The 18,694-nt window shown below is 37.2% G+C and overlaps 1 protein-coding gene across 1 annotated transcript in view; it reads left to right on the plus strand.

Annotated features, from left to right (window-relative positions):
• Positions 1–18,694, plus strand: part of vps50 (VPS50 subunit of EARP/GARPII complex) — a 111,428-nt gene that overhangs the window by 85,787 nt on the left and 6,947 nt on the right. The window contains 3 exon segments of the mRNA XM_028597519.1: positions 10,227–10,375; positions 15,790–15,886; positions 16,397–16,555. Coding sequence (XP_028453320.1) covers positions 10,227–10,375; positions 15,790–15,886; positions 16,397–16,555 — 405 coding nt within the window.

An 18,694-nucleotide genomic window follows, 5' to 3' on the forward strand; every position in this document is an offset into this window, starting at 1 on the left:
GTGCTACTGTAGGTCACTACTACATTGAGCACACACTTTTAACACTCTCTTCTGTCAGTAGCAGAGCTACTCTAGAATCTCTAAGCATGTTTTGTGATTGTGGCTGTCTTGGCACAGCTAACACACACAGGCACGCTGCCTCTCATGAGAGTGTGGCTAATGTCACACACACACACACACACACACACACTGCACAGTGAACCCAGTCATTAGTTTTGTGTCTCATGAGGGCACATCACTGTCCAGACTTGCCTTTTTGTTGTGGCCTGCTGTCTCTCTGTGAATGGTGCAACAAACTAGAGGGGATTGCCATTTGACAGGGATTATAGATCATAATTAAGCTACATTGTGTGCCTGTTTATAGGCAGTACTGTAGTTGTCAGGATATCACAAGTATTGACATTTTGTTGGGGTTTTATTCCAGTGGAACGCACTTCATTGATAGGCCCAGCTGTAGGTCATGCTCCTCAGCTGTGATAAGGAGACAGTTGATCCCCCTGCAACTTAAGCTTCCTGTCTCACATCTCCCAGTGTGACAGACATGGTGATAAGCAAAATTACGCACTACAAATCCTTTCATTTGTATTCTGCATTCTCCATACACTTCAGCTTGGTTCATTCATGTTCTTAACTCAAGTATACAACCTACACTTAGTTTCTTCTCGTATCGTGTTTCTTAAAGCAGGTGAGTGGACCAGCAACTACAGGAAAATAAGTTGCCAGAGACAGGCTTTGAGGTGCCGGGTGGTGTCGCACAAAATAGATGAAGGCCCTAATTCCCTTTGACATTAATCTGATGAGAACCAAATTTCTAGTATTAGAGTGACAAAGAGGTGCAATAGAATCCACTTGACAGTAATTGCCTGGCAGGCAGTCCACTCGACTTTCCCATAAATCTCTATGGAATGGAATGGATTGGAGAGGAGTAAGAAGTCAATCACGATAGAGTGAGACACTTCAATTTGGAGATCACTTCTCAACTCCTCCACCTTCACGATAAGGGCGATTACAGAATTATAAAGCTATTAGAGTTTACTGAACCTTTCAAATCAAGGATGTTTGTTTTTTTGTTTTCTGGGGAACAACATTTGAAAGTTTTGTTGCTTTTTAAGTTTTTTTTCTGCAAACGCTGGTTTTCAAAAGGCCACAATTCTTAGGATTATTAGGTCAGAGCTTCCTTGCTACAGTATTATTTGAAAGGGGAATGAGCCAGGCTAGGTTCCTGGATATCGCTATAGTCCCTTACCTTTACCTTGGTCTTGCTTTTTGGTTCCAAAAAATGCAAAAGCATTCAATTTAGCACTAAAAAAGAAAATAAGCAAGCATTTGAGAAGCTAGAACTGGTGAATTATTTGGCAATTTGCTTTAAAAAATCTTAAATGATTAATTATTAAGTATTGTAGATTTCATTTCCTCTCACTTGATTACTCAGCTAATTGTTTCAGCTCTAGATGAATACTGATGCTTGAATGTGGCTAAGTTTAAGCATCTTACTTTATTATATTATTTTGTGTTTATATACACGCTGATTGAGAAAATAGTTTTTTAGGGCCTTTAAAGGATTTCGAATAATTTGCATATATTTTCTCAGATCAGCCATTTATGTTGAGTAAACTATTTCTTGTCCACCTCCCAGGTGTATAGCATTACGTCACACAGTTCAAATGATGGATCCGGCAGACTTGAGACTGAAGGGAAGTTTGTGGCTCTCCTCAGGTGTCTAATGCTGCTGACTGATAGGGCTTCCCATACCCACCTCAAATCTACCTCAGGCTGTTGCTCAAAATTGAGCTTCTCAACAAAAAACAAAAAAACGATAGACGTGCAGGGAAACCCAATAAGAAAATATATGCTCCAGCAGAGGTGGTTCCGACTCAGCACTTTAGAAAAACATAGAATTGGTCAGAGTCAAGATAAACCCATGGTCTGCATGCAGACTGTGGCTACTTAGTGTAAGGAGCCTATCCCTGTAGTTTGCTTCCCCAGGCTACACTTGCAGTAGCGTTGTATGCGAAATGCTGAAACCAAGCTTTTGGTTGGTGTTGTGTTCAACAAAATAGCAAGTTGAAAAGTACGGCCTATATAAAATCTAAAATGCGCCATAGAGGTTTGCTGTTTTCTTCCCCTGTGGACCTGAAATCCCGCACTCTTCACTTTGATCGATACAGATCTTTAGTGCCACTTTCTCCCCAAGGCATTATGGGAAGGAGATTACATGTCCCATATGAATACAATAAAGGGTAGCAGAGTATCATTATACTTGAGTCCTACCACACACAATTATTATACATATACCCCCACCCACACACACACACACACACACACACACACACACACATATCTGTTTTAACAGTCTATCCTTATTAAGAATCATTTTCAGCCGGCTGAATATATCAGCCTCTTGTCTTTGATCTGTTGGATGAAAAAAAAGCAGGGATTGATAGACATCAAACTTGTGCTATATCCCTGTTTTTTAAGTGTTATTCAAAGCTTTGCTCTTATCTGTTTTTAAATCCCTCCCTAGACGTTTATTTTTATGTTTTCTTTTCATTGAGAATTCCAGTGTTTAATTTCTAATTATTACACAAGGGTAGATAAGCTCACTGGCTTTAATGCTTGATGTCTTCATACTTAGCAATGCTGTTGGTCCACATGGGGAAACCATTTCAGCATTAATACCTTACAGACAAACAAAACTTGTTTTCGCTTTCGCCTGTGCACACTATAGAAAGGCCCTTAAGGACAGGCAGGCTGTTCTTTCTCAACTTCTGGATGTTAGCAAAGGTGACAGAATCAAGTAAAGAAATTCCTCCCGAAGGCTTTGGTGTGGTGCTGCTTTCCAAAATTTCCTAATAAAATTATGGTTTGGCTTTGAATAAATGCAGTTGCACAAATGCATTCTTAGAAAAAACACCCAAAGAATCTTTTTATATATAAGCTCTAGCTGAAAGGTGCCATTACTTCCACATGCTGACTCTGTTTTGTACCATTCACATTAATTATTGATCATCGATGAAGAGTTGTCAGTGCCTGACGGTAAGAACACAGACACTACAGCATGACTGAGAGACTGCAGAGTTTGACCTTCAACTGTAGCTACTGTGGATGCAGACAAAAAGGATGATGTTTTTGGTCAGAAATGAAACCGAGACCACACAGAAGTATGAAAAAAAATTCTCAAATGTATTAAGACCATGATGATCACTTGCCAGTGTTAATAACATTGTAGGCCAACGTTTTGTCAGGTGTATTGAGTAAGTATCAAGTGTATTATTCTCAAAGAAATATGAGCATAAATCCAAAAAATTGATAAAGCAAGAACATACTGATGGTCTGTTGATGTAATTTATGTAGTTCCATTCATTTGCCCCTTTTTTTGTAATATAGTTTCCTGAGATGAGCATTTTTTTTCAACATTTAAAACATGGTGTAATCCTAATTTTAGCATTTCTGTCTCGATTTGACTATTGCTGTCACAGAGAGTTCATAGTAAGAGTCAAACTAAATGTCTTTAATCTCCTCAAAGCATAATAATAATCAAATTTAATAATTTTATTTATATAGCACTTTTCAAGCATTGAGCACAAAGTGATTTCCAGTGTTGTCAGCACTGGATTTATTGTTTGTGCTTTAATCATCATAACCTTTTTTTTAAGAATCTCGGATATCATTGAGGTTTCCCTCATTTTCAGTGATGCCGAGATACAAGACACATAAAACATGAAGCACAAAACAAGTTAATAATACTCAATGAAAACAATCACACAGTGAAGTGATCTGAAATTAACATCTTAAAATGTGCAAGGGTAGGAATAGTGTCCAGCTTAAGTGAACATTGAAGGTGGTTTAATGATTTTGGTGCATAGAAACTAAAAGAAGATTTACCAAACTGAGTTAATCTGTGTGACATGAAGCATAAGGCAATATGTTGAGCGAGTTTGGTAAGGTCCTCTGGTCCAGTTCAGCATAGATGCTATATATGGTGGTGACAGTCCAACAAGAGTTTTATGGATGAAAAGAGACAAATGTTTTTTTGCGCCTTTATATCAGTAAAATATATTATTGACATCTTGTATGCCAAAGGTGTTATCCAGAGTTCTTTAAATGGTTCATTACCTCAAGGGTCACTTCTGCCTGAGCACAAACATCAGACAGATAATTAAAACACGGTGAGCTTACAAAGAAAATAATTGTCCCCTCCCTCCATTCCTGCATCGAGCATTCAGACACCCACAGAGATATTTCCTTTTCTCTAAGTACAATGGGCAGAAGTACAGTTTTTGTTCAAACATCACCTGTGAACTTTAATTATTTGCCATAAGAAGTATTCAAAGTGTAATGAAATGGAGGACAATGGCTTTTAATATGGAAAGGCAAATAAAAAAAAAAAGAAGCTTTGATGTGGACTTGGATTTTATATGTCCTTAAACTATGGCTTTTTATTAACCAATGGTATTTGTTGTAACTATTTACATTTTTGTTTATTGTTATATCTTAAGCTCTGGATCTCCTAAAAAAACTATTATAATTACTAGTCCAACGCATGCAAGGTTCGTTAGCTGCCATGTTAGCAAAGGGCTAATGGCTAGCATAGCAGTCAGGCTAGTATAGCTTAAAAACTAAAATGTTACAGTAATTCAGAAAAGTAAATTTGAAAATGAATGCAGTGTATAATATTGTATTATATCACTAAAAGTAACACATAATCTTATTAATATTCAACATCTAATAAATCTGCACCTTTACGTATGCTATTTTTTGTGCAGCTAAATTTTATGTGCCGTCATTGAGGCATCATTGCAAAGCATAGCAGTGTGAAATATTGCTGATATATTTTCTGTCATTACTTTTGTCTCGAACAAACAATTTAGATTAGGGCAGATTTGCCTCAGGGGAAATCTTAATTATTGTGTCATCAGTGAAGACCTCCTACTACCTCCGTCCTGATTAAATAATTTACATAACTGTGTTGATTACTCCCAAACTGTTAGATTAAAATACTTAACATTCACTAATTAAATGTCAGTCTGCTCCCATACAGTAGGTTTATTTAATGGAGCTTGTTTAAAGAAAGCATATTGAATACTATCTCTTCTACACTTTTTTTTTTTTTTTTTTTTTTTTTTTTTTTTAGAGCAGAATGTGGATAGAATTGCAACCAATTTTTTTTTTTTTTTAAAGAATATGCTCTAATAAACATTTTTCAAGCACCACTTAGCAGGTTTTAGTGGTCCCCCTGCTTTGTTCTTGTGTATCAGTAATTCAGGTTCTTTTATCGCTGCACTGCTTTCTGTGCCTCTGTACCAGTGTTGAAGAAATTGTACCCTGCAGTACATCTGCCTTAGGGGATGCCAACCTTGTTTATTACCTGCAGGGCTTCAAATTTACTTTTGGCCTCACTTGTTTAACTGGCTGTTGGTCTTTAGACTAGCCAGTCTTTCAGAATTTCCCCAAATGAAATTGAATACAGAGACTGTAACTTCATGCCATCACTTTTTAGTCTTTAGTCCTACTTTAATTGCCGAATATGATGTTTATTTAGTATAATTTCCAAGCTCACATAATTGGTTCTTTTTGTAACTAAATAGATGGCTGCTACCACAGAATTAATAAAGCCTCATCAGCTGAAGCATTGTGTCTTAGTTGACTGTTCATATTTCAAAATAAAGGCCTGTTTATGGGGGATAATCTAGTGTGGCTGCCCGTTTCCTTACATTTACATAACATATTTGCGCTTATGTCATGCTATTCAGAACACTAATATTCTAACACACTGAGGTGAATGTCTTCATAGTGAGACATGAAAACAAGCATATTTTCCTTCCTTTAACCTGCCAAATTGATGTCAGGTGTATGGAAAGGAAGCTGCCTCCAGCTATTTGTAAACTTTTTCTGAAAAGTTGTGTGATTTGTGAGTATCTGCTGAGTGAAAAGTGTGTGCTTAGTCATTGGCTCTGGCTTTGAGACTGCTCTGGGAAATACAACAAAAGCAAATTGAGAGTATTTCATTGTAAAACTGTTTTACCATGCTTGGATGCACGTTACGTATTGTTTTTTCACAGAGGAAATAATTCATATGGTTGTCATAATAGATTCAATGAAGCGTCTCGCATCCACTAATTCAATTCATGTTAATTTTGCTTTTGTCAAAACTTTGATTTCTTTCCCTCATTTTCCTTGTCCATTTGTGAAAACGGGAAACTATTAACAATAAATCGACTCTGTAAGGCTAAGACTTTTTCTCACATGCTAATGACTGGAATCTCAACTTGCCCAAGGTATCTGAAACCCAAAGATATTGGGTTTACTAGGATATAAAACAATGAAATGCATCAAATCCTCTGAGAAGGGGAAACCAAAGAATATGTTTGGGATTTTTTTACTAGTTAGTTTAAAAAAAACGAATCGCTGAATCAACTAATAGTTTTAGCTCTAACGTTGCCTGTGAATTGTATTTTATGTGGTGTATTAGACTATTCTTATACAGTACTACACTGCACACTACAGCTACTGATAGATACTTCACACACATGCCATATACCAAAAATTGTTCAGTAGCAAATATTGAAAATAATCACAAACAAATACAATAGACCAGCATTTTCACTATTTTATCTCATGGGGACAGCAGAGAAACTCATTCTAAATATCTTCAGCAGCTGCAGGGTGTAAATCAAATGAAGTATGACCTCTTCACTGTAAGTCATGCTATACGGAAAGGTCTGCCTCATCCCCAGTTTTTCAGGTCCTTGTACGACTTTGAAAAATCTATTACTGGTGCTTAATTTGTCCAATATGGCGTTCTTTTGCACGGACTTGGCAAGGAAGCAGACGTATGGAGTTAGTTTACTTTTATCTCACTGAAGTCATTTGTCATTTTGATCGAGTGTCTTCATAAAAGCGGAACCATAATTGTTTGTGCAGTCGTGTCTTTGAGGATATCAAGTGAAAAACAAGTTGCGCTACAGTTGATCACAGTAGGTCTGTAATGATGACTGAGGAGTTGATGTCGAAGCTATTTTATTTTTTTAGAAGTATTAATCTATTTTTACCTGTTTTCTGATCAATCTGAGCATTCCAGCAGCTGCATTTTGATGCATGTCTGCCAACAACCACAAAGTTAACTGGGATTCATAATTGCCACAGGATTAAAAAGACGGTTAAGCAAAATTAATCTCTCATTTGTAGGAGTTCATTAATGGGAAGAAATAAGATTCCTCACCTCAACATCTCTAACCCTAACAGACAGAATCATTCAAATTGTATGAAAGTATTTGTATCTACTGTATTATTAAGATGCTAGATGTCTCAGCATCTGACAAGATTAGCATGTTTATCTCTAAAAAATAATGTAGATATTTCGGGGTACCAAAGGGCAACAACAATGGGGAAATTATGATAATGCTATTCCAGTAAATCATGTTTGACATTTTGAACATAAAATTATAGTAGATCAAGCATCTAATGAACTAATCAACGTAAAGTAGACACTCAAGGCAGATGCTGTATCACATTCAGTGTCACCCTAAGCACCTCTAAAATGTGTTTCTCGCTTCAGAATTGGATTTAGATGCATAAAATCAAATGTTATTTGGTTTTCCTTTTTTTTTTTAAACCGTTTGTATTTAGTCTAACATTTGCTTTTACCTGAAGATTCCCTACAGAGTTTTATGCAGTTGGAAAAGAAACCTTACATTTCCCGACAGTCTTTCAGAAGCATTTTTCTTTACTTTTTTGCATATAGTGTTTATGCTTGAGGGGCACATTCAATGAAAGGTCAAGCCTCACACGGAGAGATTAAAAATAGACCATACCAGACTTTGCTGTAATGTCAGACCAATGCAACCAAAGTTAAATTGAGTTGGTTAATTCAAAGGAGAATATACAACTACCAGTGTGACTTTCATGATGCAATCCAATGATAGAAGTCCGTATAATACAGCATAATTAAAGGCAACACACTGCAATGTTAGAAAAGGGAAGAGATTGAGTGTGAGGAGAAAAGGCTATGTCACACAATTATTTCTTAAACCTAAAGATAGGTGTTGTAACTTGTTCAAAACCAAAACACATGTACATACAAATCATATTAAAACTCATCATTTTTGCTCCCTTCCCTGGAGTGCATTCGTCGCCAAAATGTTAAGTCACTTGTCGCAATTGAAAGTGTGTACTAATCACCTTTCTATATGTATGACAGGAGGACTCAAGGAAATTACATGAACTTTGTTGTGACGTAGAGGTTATGGAAAATGTGCCACAAATCATTTAAAAAAATGATGATGATAAAACATATGTACACTTAAGTGATTGAATAAATAAGTAACAACAAAGTGCATCTTTAATTTGGAGCTTTAGTTGTTCTCCCTTTGTCCTAAGCTCACAATAACCACACTTTCAGCAGTTTTAGCTGAACAAAGGCCAAGGTCTGAATGCTTTGGTGTAGACGAGTCATGCTGTGAATGCTTTGGTGTAGACGAGTCATGCTGTGAATGCTTTGGTGTAGACGAGTCATGCTGTGAATGCTTTGCAGCATCTTGCCAAAGGACAAAAAAAATCTGCCGTGGACTAAAGATCGCTATGTACTTTTTGTCCTGTCCTCTCAATTCTGGTTGCATATACGTCAGAAGTTTTAAAACTTGTAATGTGAGTTCTGGTTTAAAAACATAAAAAATATCCTTAACAATAATATGTTGTGAGTAACGGATTCATAATTAACTTATTTAAGGCTTGTAATATTAGATTTTACCATCAGTGTTTCATTTAATTTACTGTCTTATTTTATTCACTTATCTGACTTTTAACTAGTGACAGCGTTTATATTTGCAAAGTTGCTCTCGGGGGAGATATATTGCATTCTCCATGGGGAAGCCATTAGATTCCCTTAGCTGTAGAGGTAATATAATTCAAGTGTTAGTCTTCCGAATGAGATAATATTTTATTTCAGACTGATAATGGTTTGAATACATGCAGAGAGATAACTGAGGTTGTGGAAAGTTTGCAGTTTTCACATATTCACCATATACACCATTGGCGTAACTGCACACTGTGCATTTTTTTTCTGTATGATGGGCTGTTTATATATCTTATTTTAGTGAATAGATTGCCGTAGAGGAACATAAGACGTCATCTTCTTAGAGCTGTGAACACCACTGCCTGTTTAACAGCACTGCTTTGTCTTCAGCACAGATATTTTGCCTACTTTCTGCTTTCTTTCTAGTTTTCATTGATGAAGAACTAGTGACATGTAGGCCTGTTACCACACAAGTTTTCATGTTATAGTCTGTGATTTTTTCAGATTAATAGAAATTACATAAGCATTTATTTGTACATTATGTAATAATGTGTCTGTACTTGGTGCAGTCTGTAATAAAAGTTGGTCCACTGGTCATCCACATTGCAAAGAAGTACAGTATGTAAGTGTTTCATAAGGTATAGCACCAATAGCTCCCGTTCATTTATTACCTGGGATTGCTATTGGTCTCCCAGAGGCTGTTTCAGGGGGCTTTGCAGCTGCAGGGTATAAAGCTCTACATGCCAATGTTCTTCATCATCCCTTTATAGAAAATAATATGACCTGCCCTTTTGTATGGAATCTCACTGGCTTTGTATGCAGATATAGCTTATTGTGATTGATGGAAAGGGATTTAGGTTGAAATCTTTCCGTTTCTATTTCAATTGTTTTTGAAATGAAGGGATAAAAGGGGTTGTTGGATGGAGAGGTGTAGTGGAATATATCAAAAGGAAGATTAAATGCTTGCTGTTGAGGAGTGTTTGGTCAGCAGAATTTTAGAGTGTGTGTGCTTTGGATGTAACAGAGTTCCACAAGGTTGATTGAATTTCAGATTATGCTTACCTACCAGCACACATCTACATTTTGTCTTCATTTTTGTAAGTAAAACATCTTTTATGTCAGGTTAACTGTTAAAGTAACAGCGGGCTTTTCCACAGCTGCACCTACGCAGAAACTCTAACAGATTAACACTTATGGTTAGAAATAATTGAACATATTTCTCAGTAATATTAAACATAATATTTTTCATAACATTCTTTCAAGCGTAGTATAACAGGGTGCAAGCAACCCACGCAATTTGGAAAAAAAAGGTGAACAATTTCGTGCCTCACAAGTTATAAAGTGTCTCTGAAAACTGAAATGGCAAGAATATAATGAATATGCATTTTTGACTCTGCATGTTCACTTGCCTGTCCACCTGTGTGTCTCCCAGGAGGCAGTGGGGGAAAATGCTGGAGTCCACGGCACAGCAGAGGACAAAAAGGAGAAGGTGCCCAGCCCCCATCTCAGTCAAATGGTGGTCCTCACTAACAGTGGGACTCTTTATGGGCTAGCACAGAGGGTGGTGGCCACTGAGTCTCTGTAAGTACTCTCTACACAACACTCAAGTAAACATAAACCATGCAATGATTGAAGTAATTATAAGTATGCAATGTAATTACACCTTAAGACAGCACACAGCATTATTGGTCTTAAATCCTCTATTATGGGGGAGAAAATTTCTTGTCAGAAGAAAGATTTCATGTCATCAATTGCGTGTCGTGACAGTGTGATGTAACTTGGCAGCTATGTTCTTTAAAACATTTTCTATTATCAAGTTAAAGAGGCCGATTCCTGCTCGCTGCCTCGCCTCAAGGCGGTCATAATTTAATTAGGCAGTATCACACATGCCTGGCCATCAAAGAGTTGCACTACCTGCAGTGTGTGCTTGTGTGTCAATAAAGCCTCTTTAATTGAAAACAAGGTTGTTGAAATAGAAAAAGAGACAGAGACTTATTTTACCCCTAGTTAGAATTTATAGCTTACTCCCTATACTTTACTACTTGTGTTAAACCCTTTAAACCCCCCTTGTGCTCCGCTTACTGTATGTCGTTATTCACCCTCTTTGTTCTTTACACACACACACACACACACACAAAACGCACACAAAACACAAAAGTGCTCTCATACATAATTAGGTTAAACTATTGTCTGTGACAACTCTTGGACCCTGAGAAGTCGGCAGTGTACAAGTGCTTTATAATGAAAGTCTGTAAACCAAAGGCCCAGATGACAGCGCTGCAAAAATGCTGAATAGGCTAACACTCTGTCACACAAGGTTTTTCTTATATCCGAGGCAGCCAACAAGCTTAGAAGAATAATGAAAGTAAAAGAGCTAAAGTGCAGAGGTGAAGCTATTTCTTGGGTTAAGTTTGAAAGGAAAAGATGCCCTGGGGAGAGGAAGTCAGACTTATTCTGGGCAGAACAGCATGCAATGTTTTTTTATTTCTGAATAGTTTTTAGAAAAGGCAGATAGCCTAAGTGTGTATTGTGAGCGACATGACCTCTGAGCAGAAATTAAAGATAAGAGCTCTGTAAGGTGCCTCTCTTCCTGTTGTTCGCCCTTCTAGCTGTTGTTCAGTTGTCGTATTTATACAAGTGTGATCAGATAAGTGTGAACTGCAGGGTGTGCTTTTTTCTTTTCCAGACTGCACCATGTTGCCGAGGTAAACACAAGCTGTTCCAGCTAACCTTAATGTAATTTCCTCTGTTCCATAAAAAGAATAAATGTCCACTCTGCTGGCTGTGTTTTTATGTAGCTCTTTCAGATTTAGCGTTAACTAGACAACACTTAATTATTGCTTTTTAATATCAAGATTGCTGTTGGGGTTACCATGCAGTAATTGTAAACCTTACCTAAGGCTCATGCTTTTCTGTTTTTACCAATCTTTCCTGAAAAACAGATGGTTTAAAAGGAGAAGATTGTTTAAGAAAAAATACTGACTTAGCAGACTCATTTAGAGGCCTTTTCCATGTGATGAGAACAGCTCCGAAAATGTTTCATGTCATCAAAAGTGAAGAGAGAAATGTGGAGAAAATGAGCAGCTGAAGGATTAAAGTTAAGCCAGAACTTTTAAAATCATATATCCCACCCTTTAAAGCCAGGTGGGAACTTTATTTTTGGCGTCATGCAGCAATAATCTTTCAGCATATTGTAATTCAAGTGGTCTGAGAGAAAACCAGACTTGTGCACCTCCTCTTGGCTCTGCATTCAGGCTTCAGAAAATCTAGCCCGTGACAGGAGACTTTGGCCAATCACAGGTTATTCAGAGAGACAGTGTTCCTATTGCCTGTTCTAAGCCTGCATTGCCTGTCCGACAAAGAGCGGAGAGGGAGAGCTGTAGGAAGAGGTCTCACTACTTGAAATCCCGCCTTTTTTTTTTTTATTCTACCCACTGCAGCTTTAAAGCTATAGTGCATACTTTCTGTAGCCCCCATGAGGAATTCTATGTAATGACAACAAAACTGTCGGTGCGTCCACATGATACAAGCCTTACGTGATCGTGCACAGCCTCCACCCCTCCACGCAGTTGCTAGTAGCTCATGGAGGACACGGAGGACTAAAAAAACATGATGGACTCTTCAGAAGAGGTGATTATCTTTACTCGAGTTTCTGCGGGCAATCCTCTGAACACAGCCATATTGAGAGAGTTGTGTGGAGCTGATAGTCTTAATTAGCTTTGCTAGCTTAGCTTAGCAACTCATTTGGCAATGGCTTGAATGTAACGGACGTTCATTAATATAAAAAAGTTACACACTAAAGCTTTAAGTATTCTTAAAAATATCGCTCAGATTGTTTATCAGCTGATTAGGGAATGTTTGTTATTTATATAAAGGGCCACCAGAGGAGTTCTGGGACCTTTAGTTAAAATAGTCTTGACCCTCCTTTCGCCAGTGAAAAGTGTTCTATGACCCTCTAAAATAATTGCAAAAAGAGGCATGACCCTCCCCATCAATTTATTGATATCTTCTGTACTGGTTAACACTTGGTAAAGATGTGCAGACGCCCTTTGATTTTTTGCAGCCATGACATACGTGATTTAACCTCTGCATTCTCATCTTATACATCACACTCCTCTGTTATGGTGGCCATTTCAGTAGATTTACTCACTAACATTGTTGTGGAAACACAATAAGCATGGAAACTAAATGCACACTTCTAATTACTGCATTACTTCAAATACTAAGTAACTCATCTAGTTAACTAGTATTCACATGAAATAAAAGAAAACATTGAGACCATTCACCAAAGCACTCTGGGTAAAAAATTCAACACACAAACTGGTTGATGTGGACTTGTCAGTAGGCTAGTCATTGTATATTTTACATAGACTGTAACAGACACAAAAATCCACAGCAATTGGTAGATCCACAAAAACGTCCTACGCGCGTCACATTCACCAGCCAGCTCCAAACAGGTGAATGAAGCCTCTCCACTTCGCCGTTTATACAAAGTGGAATAAAACGTATACAAGTTCAAATCTACACAAAACGTGCATTCAATTAGTAAGCGGACATCAAATGTATATACATGGTATTTATTAAACCTTTATTGAAACATTGGCACGGCAAGATTTGCAGACATAATGCAAGAGTAATTTTCGCTTTTTACGTCCTGCTGCTCCCATCAACAGCCAGGTAGGCTAATATTGTTTTTTTTTTTACTAAAGCAGTATATGAAATCAGATATATTACCTACCACCATTTAGTTGTTTTGTATTATTTTAAATATTTATAAAATATCATGTCATGCCAGACATAATTATTCCACTCATTTCTTTAAACAATGCAGTGCTCCCTATGCCTCCCAGCAAACTCATGGGTCAAGCCCATCTGGTAGCGGGGGCCGAGACTGAGAGCTACATGGATAAATATGCTCCAAACAAACCATTTTGAAATGTTGCTGTTTCATGAATACAAAAGTTGTGTGAAACTAGACATAACATTTTGGGTGACCCTCCCCTCAACAAAGAATAAAAAGACATGACCCTCCCCTATTTTCCTCCGGTGGTCCATTCCATACTTACCGAACGGTCCCTTACGGAACAGGAAGGTAGATGGAAGGTACATGACTCTGAGTATGACATTGCTGTTCACTTGGTTGCTGAGTTCAAAGCAAAATTGGGTTCAAGAGGCAGCACAGTGTGAGGAGGCCGCTCATGGGGCTCAAGTCTCGAGTTTTCTTCTTAAGTGTTCAAGGTAAGTGAGCTGCGCCGTACTGCAGTAGTCAGGCTTGTTAAACTCTGGACTTAGCCCTGAACTCAAACCTGCTCCCTTTTGTTTTTATTTAGTGTACGGTAAAACATCAGAGCCACAGATCAGCGCCACTCAACAGGTCTTTATTCAGTCACAGTGGAACAGGGGTATTAGTTCTTTCCACATTGATTTTGTTTTGCCCTGTATTTACTTTTCTGCTACTTCCCCTATAGAAATCCAGTCATTGCAGAGATGTTCACAAGTCATTTTTTGGAAGTCCAAGTCGAGTCTCAAGTCTTTGAGCTCAAGTCCAAGTAAAGTCTCAAGTCTTTGAGGGGCAAGTTCAAGTCAAGTCTTTTCCATGAGTCCAAGTCAAGTCTCATGTCTCTGGCCATCTGATCTGTCCCTAACACTGTATTGTTAAATCTTATGAATTCAGAGCATGTCCTGTAGCTACCATCCATACAGTACAGTATCAAAATCAGTTGTAGGAGGAACTTTATGGGGTTTACTGCAATGCAATCTGAAGAAACACAAATTAAGAACTCTGTTTCAATTTCCTGTATTTTTCAACATTTTGGTATCTGCACCAAAGAATACATGTTTGTCTGTGTTACTAACTGTCTGTAAAGCCCAACCTCATCATACATTACATGTTTCACTGTTCAAAGTTTGAGGGAAACATCTATATTGAAAGTTAATACACCAACCATGGTGCAAATGTGAGAATTGATACTTTCTGTATTGCTATTTAACAACAACCTGGTGAAATAGTAATCTAAATCTGTCACATCATATGGATACAACTATAAAAGATACAATTTTCCTGTTCCCAGCATTAGCACAACACTTTGCGATGGTTGGCTTGTTACCTGTGACGATATATGCTATTCGCAAGTCAAGTCTGAAGTCAGCTGTTTGTGCGACTTAAGTGTGATTTGAGTCAGAGTCTCAGACTCGAGTCCCCATCTCTGATTCATTGTATAAAAAAAACCTGATATGTTGGACATAAATGATACTTTGTTTTGTGGGGTAGGACTGGAAATCAGGTAGTTTTCCCAAAGTGCAGAGTTGAGGCTAGATTATAATTTATGTTGCGACAACACTGTAGTCTGGGAGTTGGTATACTGTATCCAGCAATCACGTAACGTTGGTAGCAGCAAAACGTGAACTGCAGTCAGAGCTGGTGAACCGCAGTCAATAAACCCGCTACAGATGTAGCTGTACAGAGGCTTGTACAACATCAGGCTGCGTGTGACGTCTTTTGCCCTTGCGGGTCATTTCAGTTTCACAGTTCATTGTTTAAAAAAAAAAAAAAAAGAAGAAAAGATGACACACACAGACACATACAGAGGGTCCTTGATTTATAATTAGATTATCCATGACATTAACCCGTAATGATCACGGGGAGAAATTACATTTCTGCAACAATAGAGAATGGTGTAGATGTTTTAACGGTGCAAGAAGAAATTATATTGAAAGAAAACCCTTTGGGGAAGTGGAACATCTGCTATCTATTTTCACGTTATCCTTTTAACAGAGGTAACCTCTAAAGTTCTGTCTCAAATTTCTGGTTGCTTCAATTCAAAATTTTAGCAAAAGTAATATTAGCTTTAGTTAATAGAATTGTCACTCTTGAGGAATACAAAAACAACCCATGGTAATTTTGTTTTAGTTATGTGCCACGCCAGAATATTTTTCAGAACTTACTATCCCACCACTGTGCCAAAAATAAATGGCTTTTTCTGTTTTTTTCTCAGTGTGTTTCTGGCGGAACAGTTTGAATCCCTCCAGTCCCACCTGGACACAATGATGCCTGCAGCCAAGAAGCCCTTCCTGCAACAGTTTTATTCCCAGGTATACCTGCTTTCAGAAGTCTGTGTAATTAATGAAACTGTATATTATGTCATCACTGTCAGCTACAGGTGGGGTTGTACCAAACATCTGACAGTGGCTGTGAGTCCATCACTCTGCCTTTTTTGTTTACTTTAGAAGCCTATTTCTCTGTAGAGACAAATTACCTTGTAACTGCAACCCAGCATTCAGTGCTGTTCTTCATCAACAAAAGAGAAAATGATCTGTCACCCATAACCATGCCGGTCTTTTCTTTTTTTTTTTTTTTTTTTGTCCACTTGACATTTAAAATGTTCAGGTACACAGACAGGTCTATTCTCCCCAAACATCAATTGAATGTCCTGTGCTATGACTTTACTCTTGGAAATATTGTGCAAATGATGACTTGAATGTAACCAAAATCGAAGAGACGTTTACTTCATGTCTGCCTCATGAGGTGTTTGCTGCGTATATAACACTCAAAAACATGTTGAATATAACTCACATACATGTATTCATCATTCCTTCTCTCAGACGGTGTCAACCACCAGTGAACTTCGGAAACCAATATACTGGATTGTTGCGGCCAAGGCCATCGACTACGAGCAAATGTTGCTCCTAATGGCCGGAGTCAAATGGGACATTAGGGAGATAATGTCACAGCATAATGTATATGTGGACGTCCTGTTAAAGGTAATGTTGCATAAGAAACATGTAGGTGACTGTTGGTGTGACATGTGGTGTGCTATAATGTAGGTTAGATCTAAAAAATATAGGAATATCATATACATGTTAAATGTTAAAATATAAATGCTGATACTTAGACTGATGGTATCTATGTTAAAATAATTCTAAATAAAATAATATATAGCTTTTTCTCCAAACAAATACTGTCCACTGCAGCCCTGTCAAAGCCATGCACTACCCACAATAACAAAAAGTAGAACACACAAAGGGCAGCTGTAATAGATTTCCTTTTATCTAGCGGGAATTTCCCTCACATAGTGTTTTTGTTGTACTTGAGAGAAATACAATCTGGGTTTATCTTTTTAACATCATTTTTGTCATAAACATAAAGTATTGGGATTTATTCCACTTCAAGTCAAGAACTCTTAAGTTCCTTGTCGTCCCTCATGAGTTTAAATTCATTTGGGGGTCTTTAATATTAATTAGTTGGAATGGGGTAAATTATTTAGTGCAGGGTGAGTAAGCTGTTGAGAGTTGAATGCAGATCGCTCCCGAAGTTTCAGCTTTGTTAAAGACATTTTGAGCTCACCGGTCCCTGATGTATTTTTAGACTGGGAAGTTTTCCACTAAATGTGTGTCTTTATGCATGCGGGCCACTCATCCCATTATAAATTTTACATGGGGTGTAAGGACACACAGCACTAGTTTTCTCACCTCTGATGTTCAAAGACGGAGCGCTCTGAAGGGGATGTGAAATCCTGAACAGACCAGACAAATCCATATATATATATATATATATATATATATATATATATATATATATATATATATATATATATATATATATATATATATATATATATATATAGTACAAGCCAAAAGTTTGGACACACCTTCTCATTCAAATGCGTTTCCTTTTATTTTCATGACTATTTACATTGTAGATTGTCACTCAAGGCATCAAAACTATGAATGAACACATATGGAATTATGTACTTAACAAAAAAGTGTGAAATAACTGAAAACATGTCTTATATTTTAGATTCTTCAAAGTAGCCACCCTTTGCTTTTTTATTAATAAGGGAAAACAATCCACTAATTAACCCTGACAAAGCACACCTGTGAAGTGAAAACCATTTCAGGTGACTACCTCATGAAGCTCATTGAGAGAACACCAAGGGTTTGCAGAGTTATCAAAAAAAGCAAAGGGTGGCTACTTTGAAGAATCTAAAATATAAGACATGTTTTCAGTTATTTCACACTTTTTTGTTAAGTACATAATTCCATATGTGTTCATAGTTTTGATGCCTTCAGTGAGAATCTACAATGTAAATAGTCATGAAAATAAAGGAACACATTGAATGAGAAGGTGTGTCCAAACTTTTGGCCTGTACTGTGTATGTGTATGTGTATATATATATATATATGTATGTGTGTATATATATATATATATATATATATATATATATATATATATATATATATATATATGCATCAGCATGTCTTAGAAAGTTGACAATTAAATTACTGTTGAAATCATGAATATATACACATTCAGTCACAGTTAAAAGCTGATTGGCTTATGGATCTGTGTCTGGCTCTGGCAGCTCTGCAGTTAAGTCTGTTTAATCCTATGAGCTATATTGCCTGAGGGGAAAATCTCTGTCTCAGTGGCCTGGTTTGTCATGTCAAAATGGTCCAGCTGATAGACTGACATGTTGTACATTACATCCAGCATGTACTTTTCCTCATCAGGCACTAATAGCCATCTCTGCCTACTTGTCAGACATTCATAATCCATGTGGACTTTGTTATGTGCACTGATTGAAAAGAGTGTGCTACATTTTGTTGTACTGCACGCAGGAGAATATTTAATTCATGAATTCAGGTTGATCACTAGCATTCAACAATAGCATTGATTTGCATATAAAGTGGCAAGGAAATGCAGCAGCCTCAGAATGACTTTATTGACAAACTGCTTAAGTCAGAAACTATTGTGGGACTTTTTGTGAATGAATAACATTTCATTTTTGGCTGCAAAATTTATGGATGCTGCGTGTGCCTTAAAAGTCAGCATAATTTTTTAATATGACACAGTTTGAATTAAAACCGGCAGGCATATATTTGCAAACACACACTAGAAAA

Source organism: Perca flavescens, chromosome 14 (assembly GCF_004354835.1).
Source record: "Perca flavescens isolate YP-PL-M2 chromosome 14, PFLA_1.0, whole genome shotgun sequence".
Taxonomy (NCBI): domain Eukaryota; kingdom Metazoa; phylum Chordata; class Actinopteri; order Perciformes; family Percidae; genus Perca; species Perca flavescens.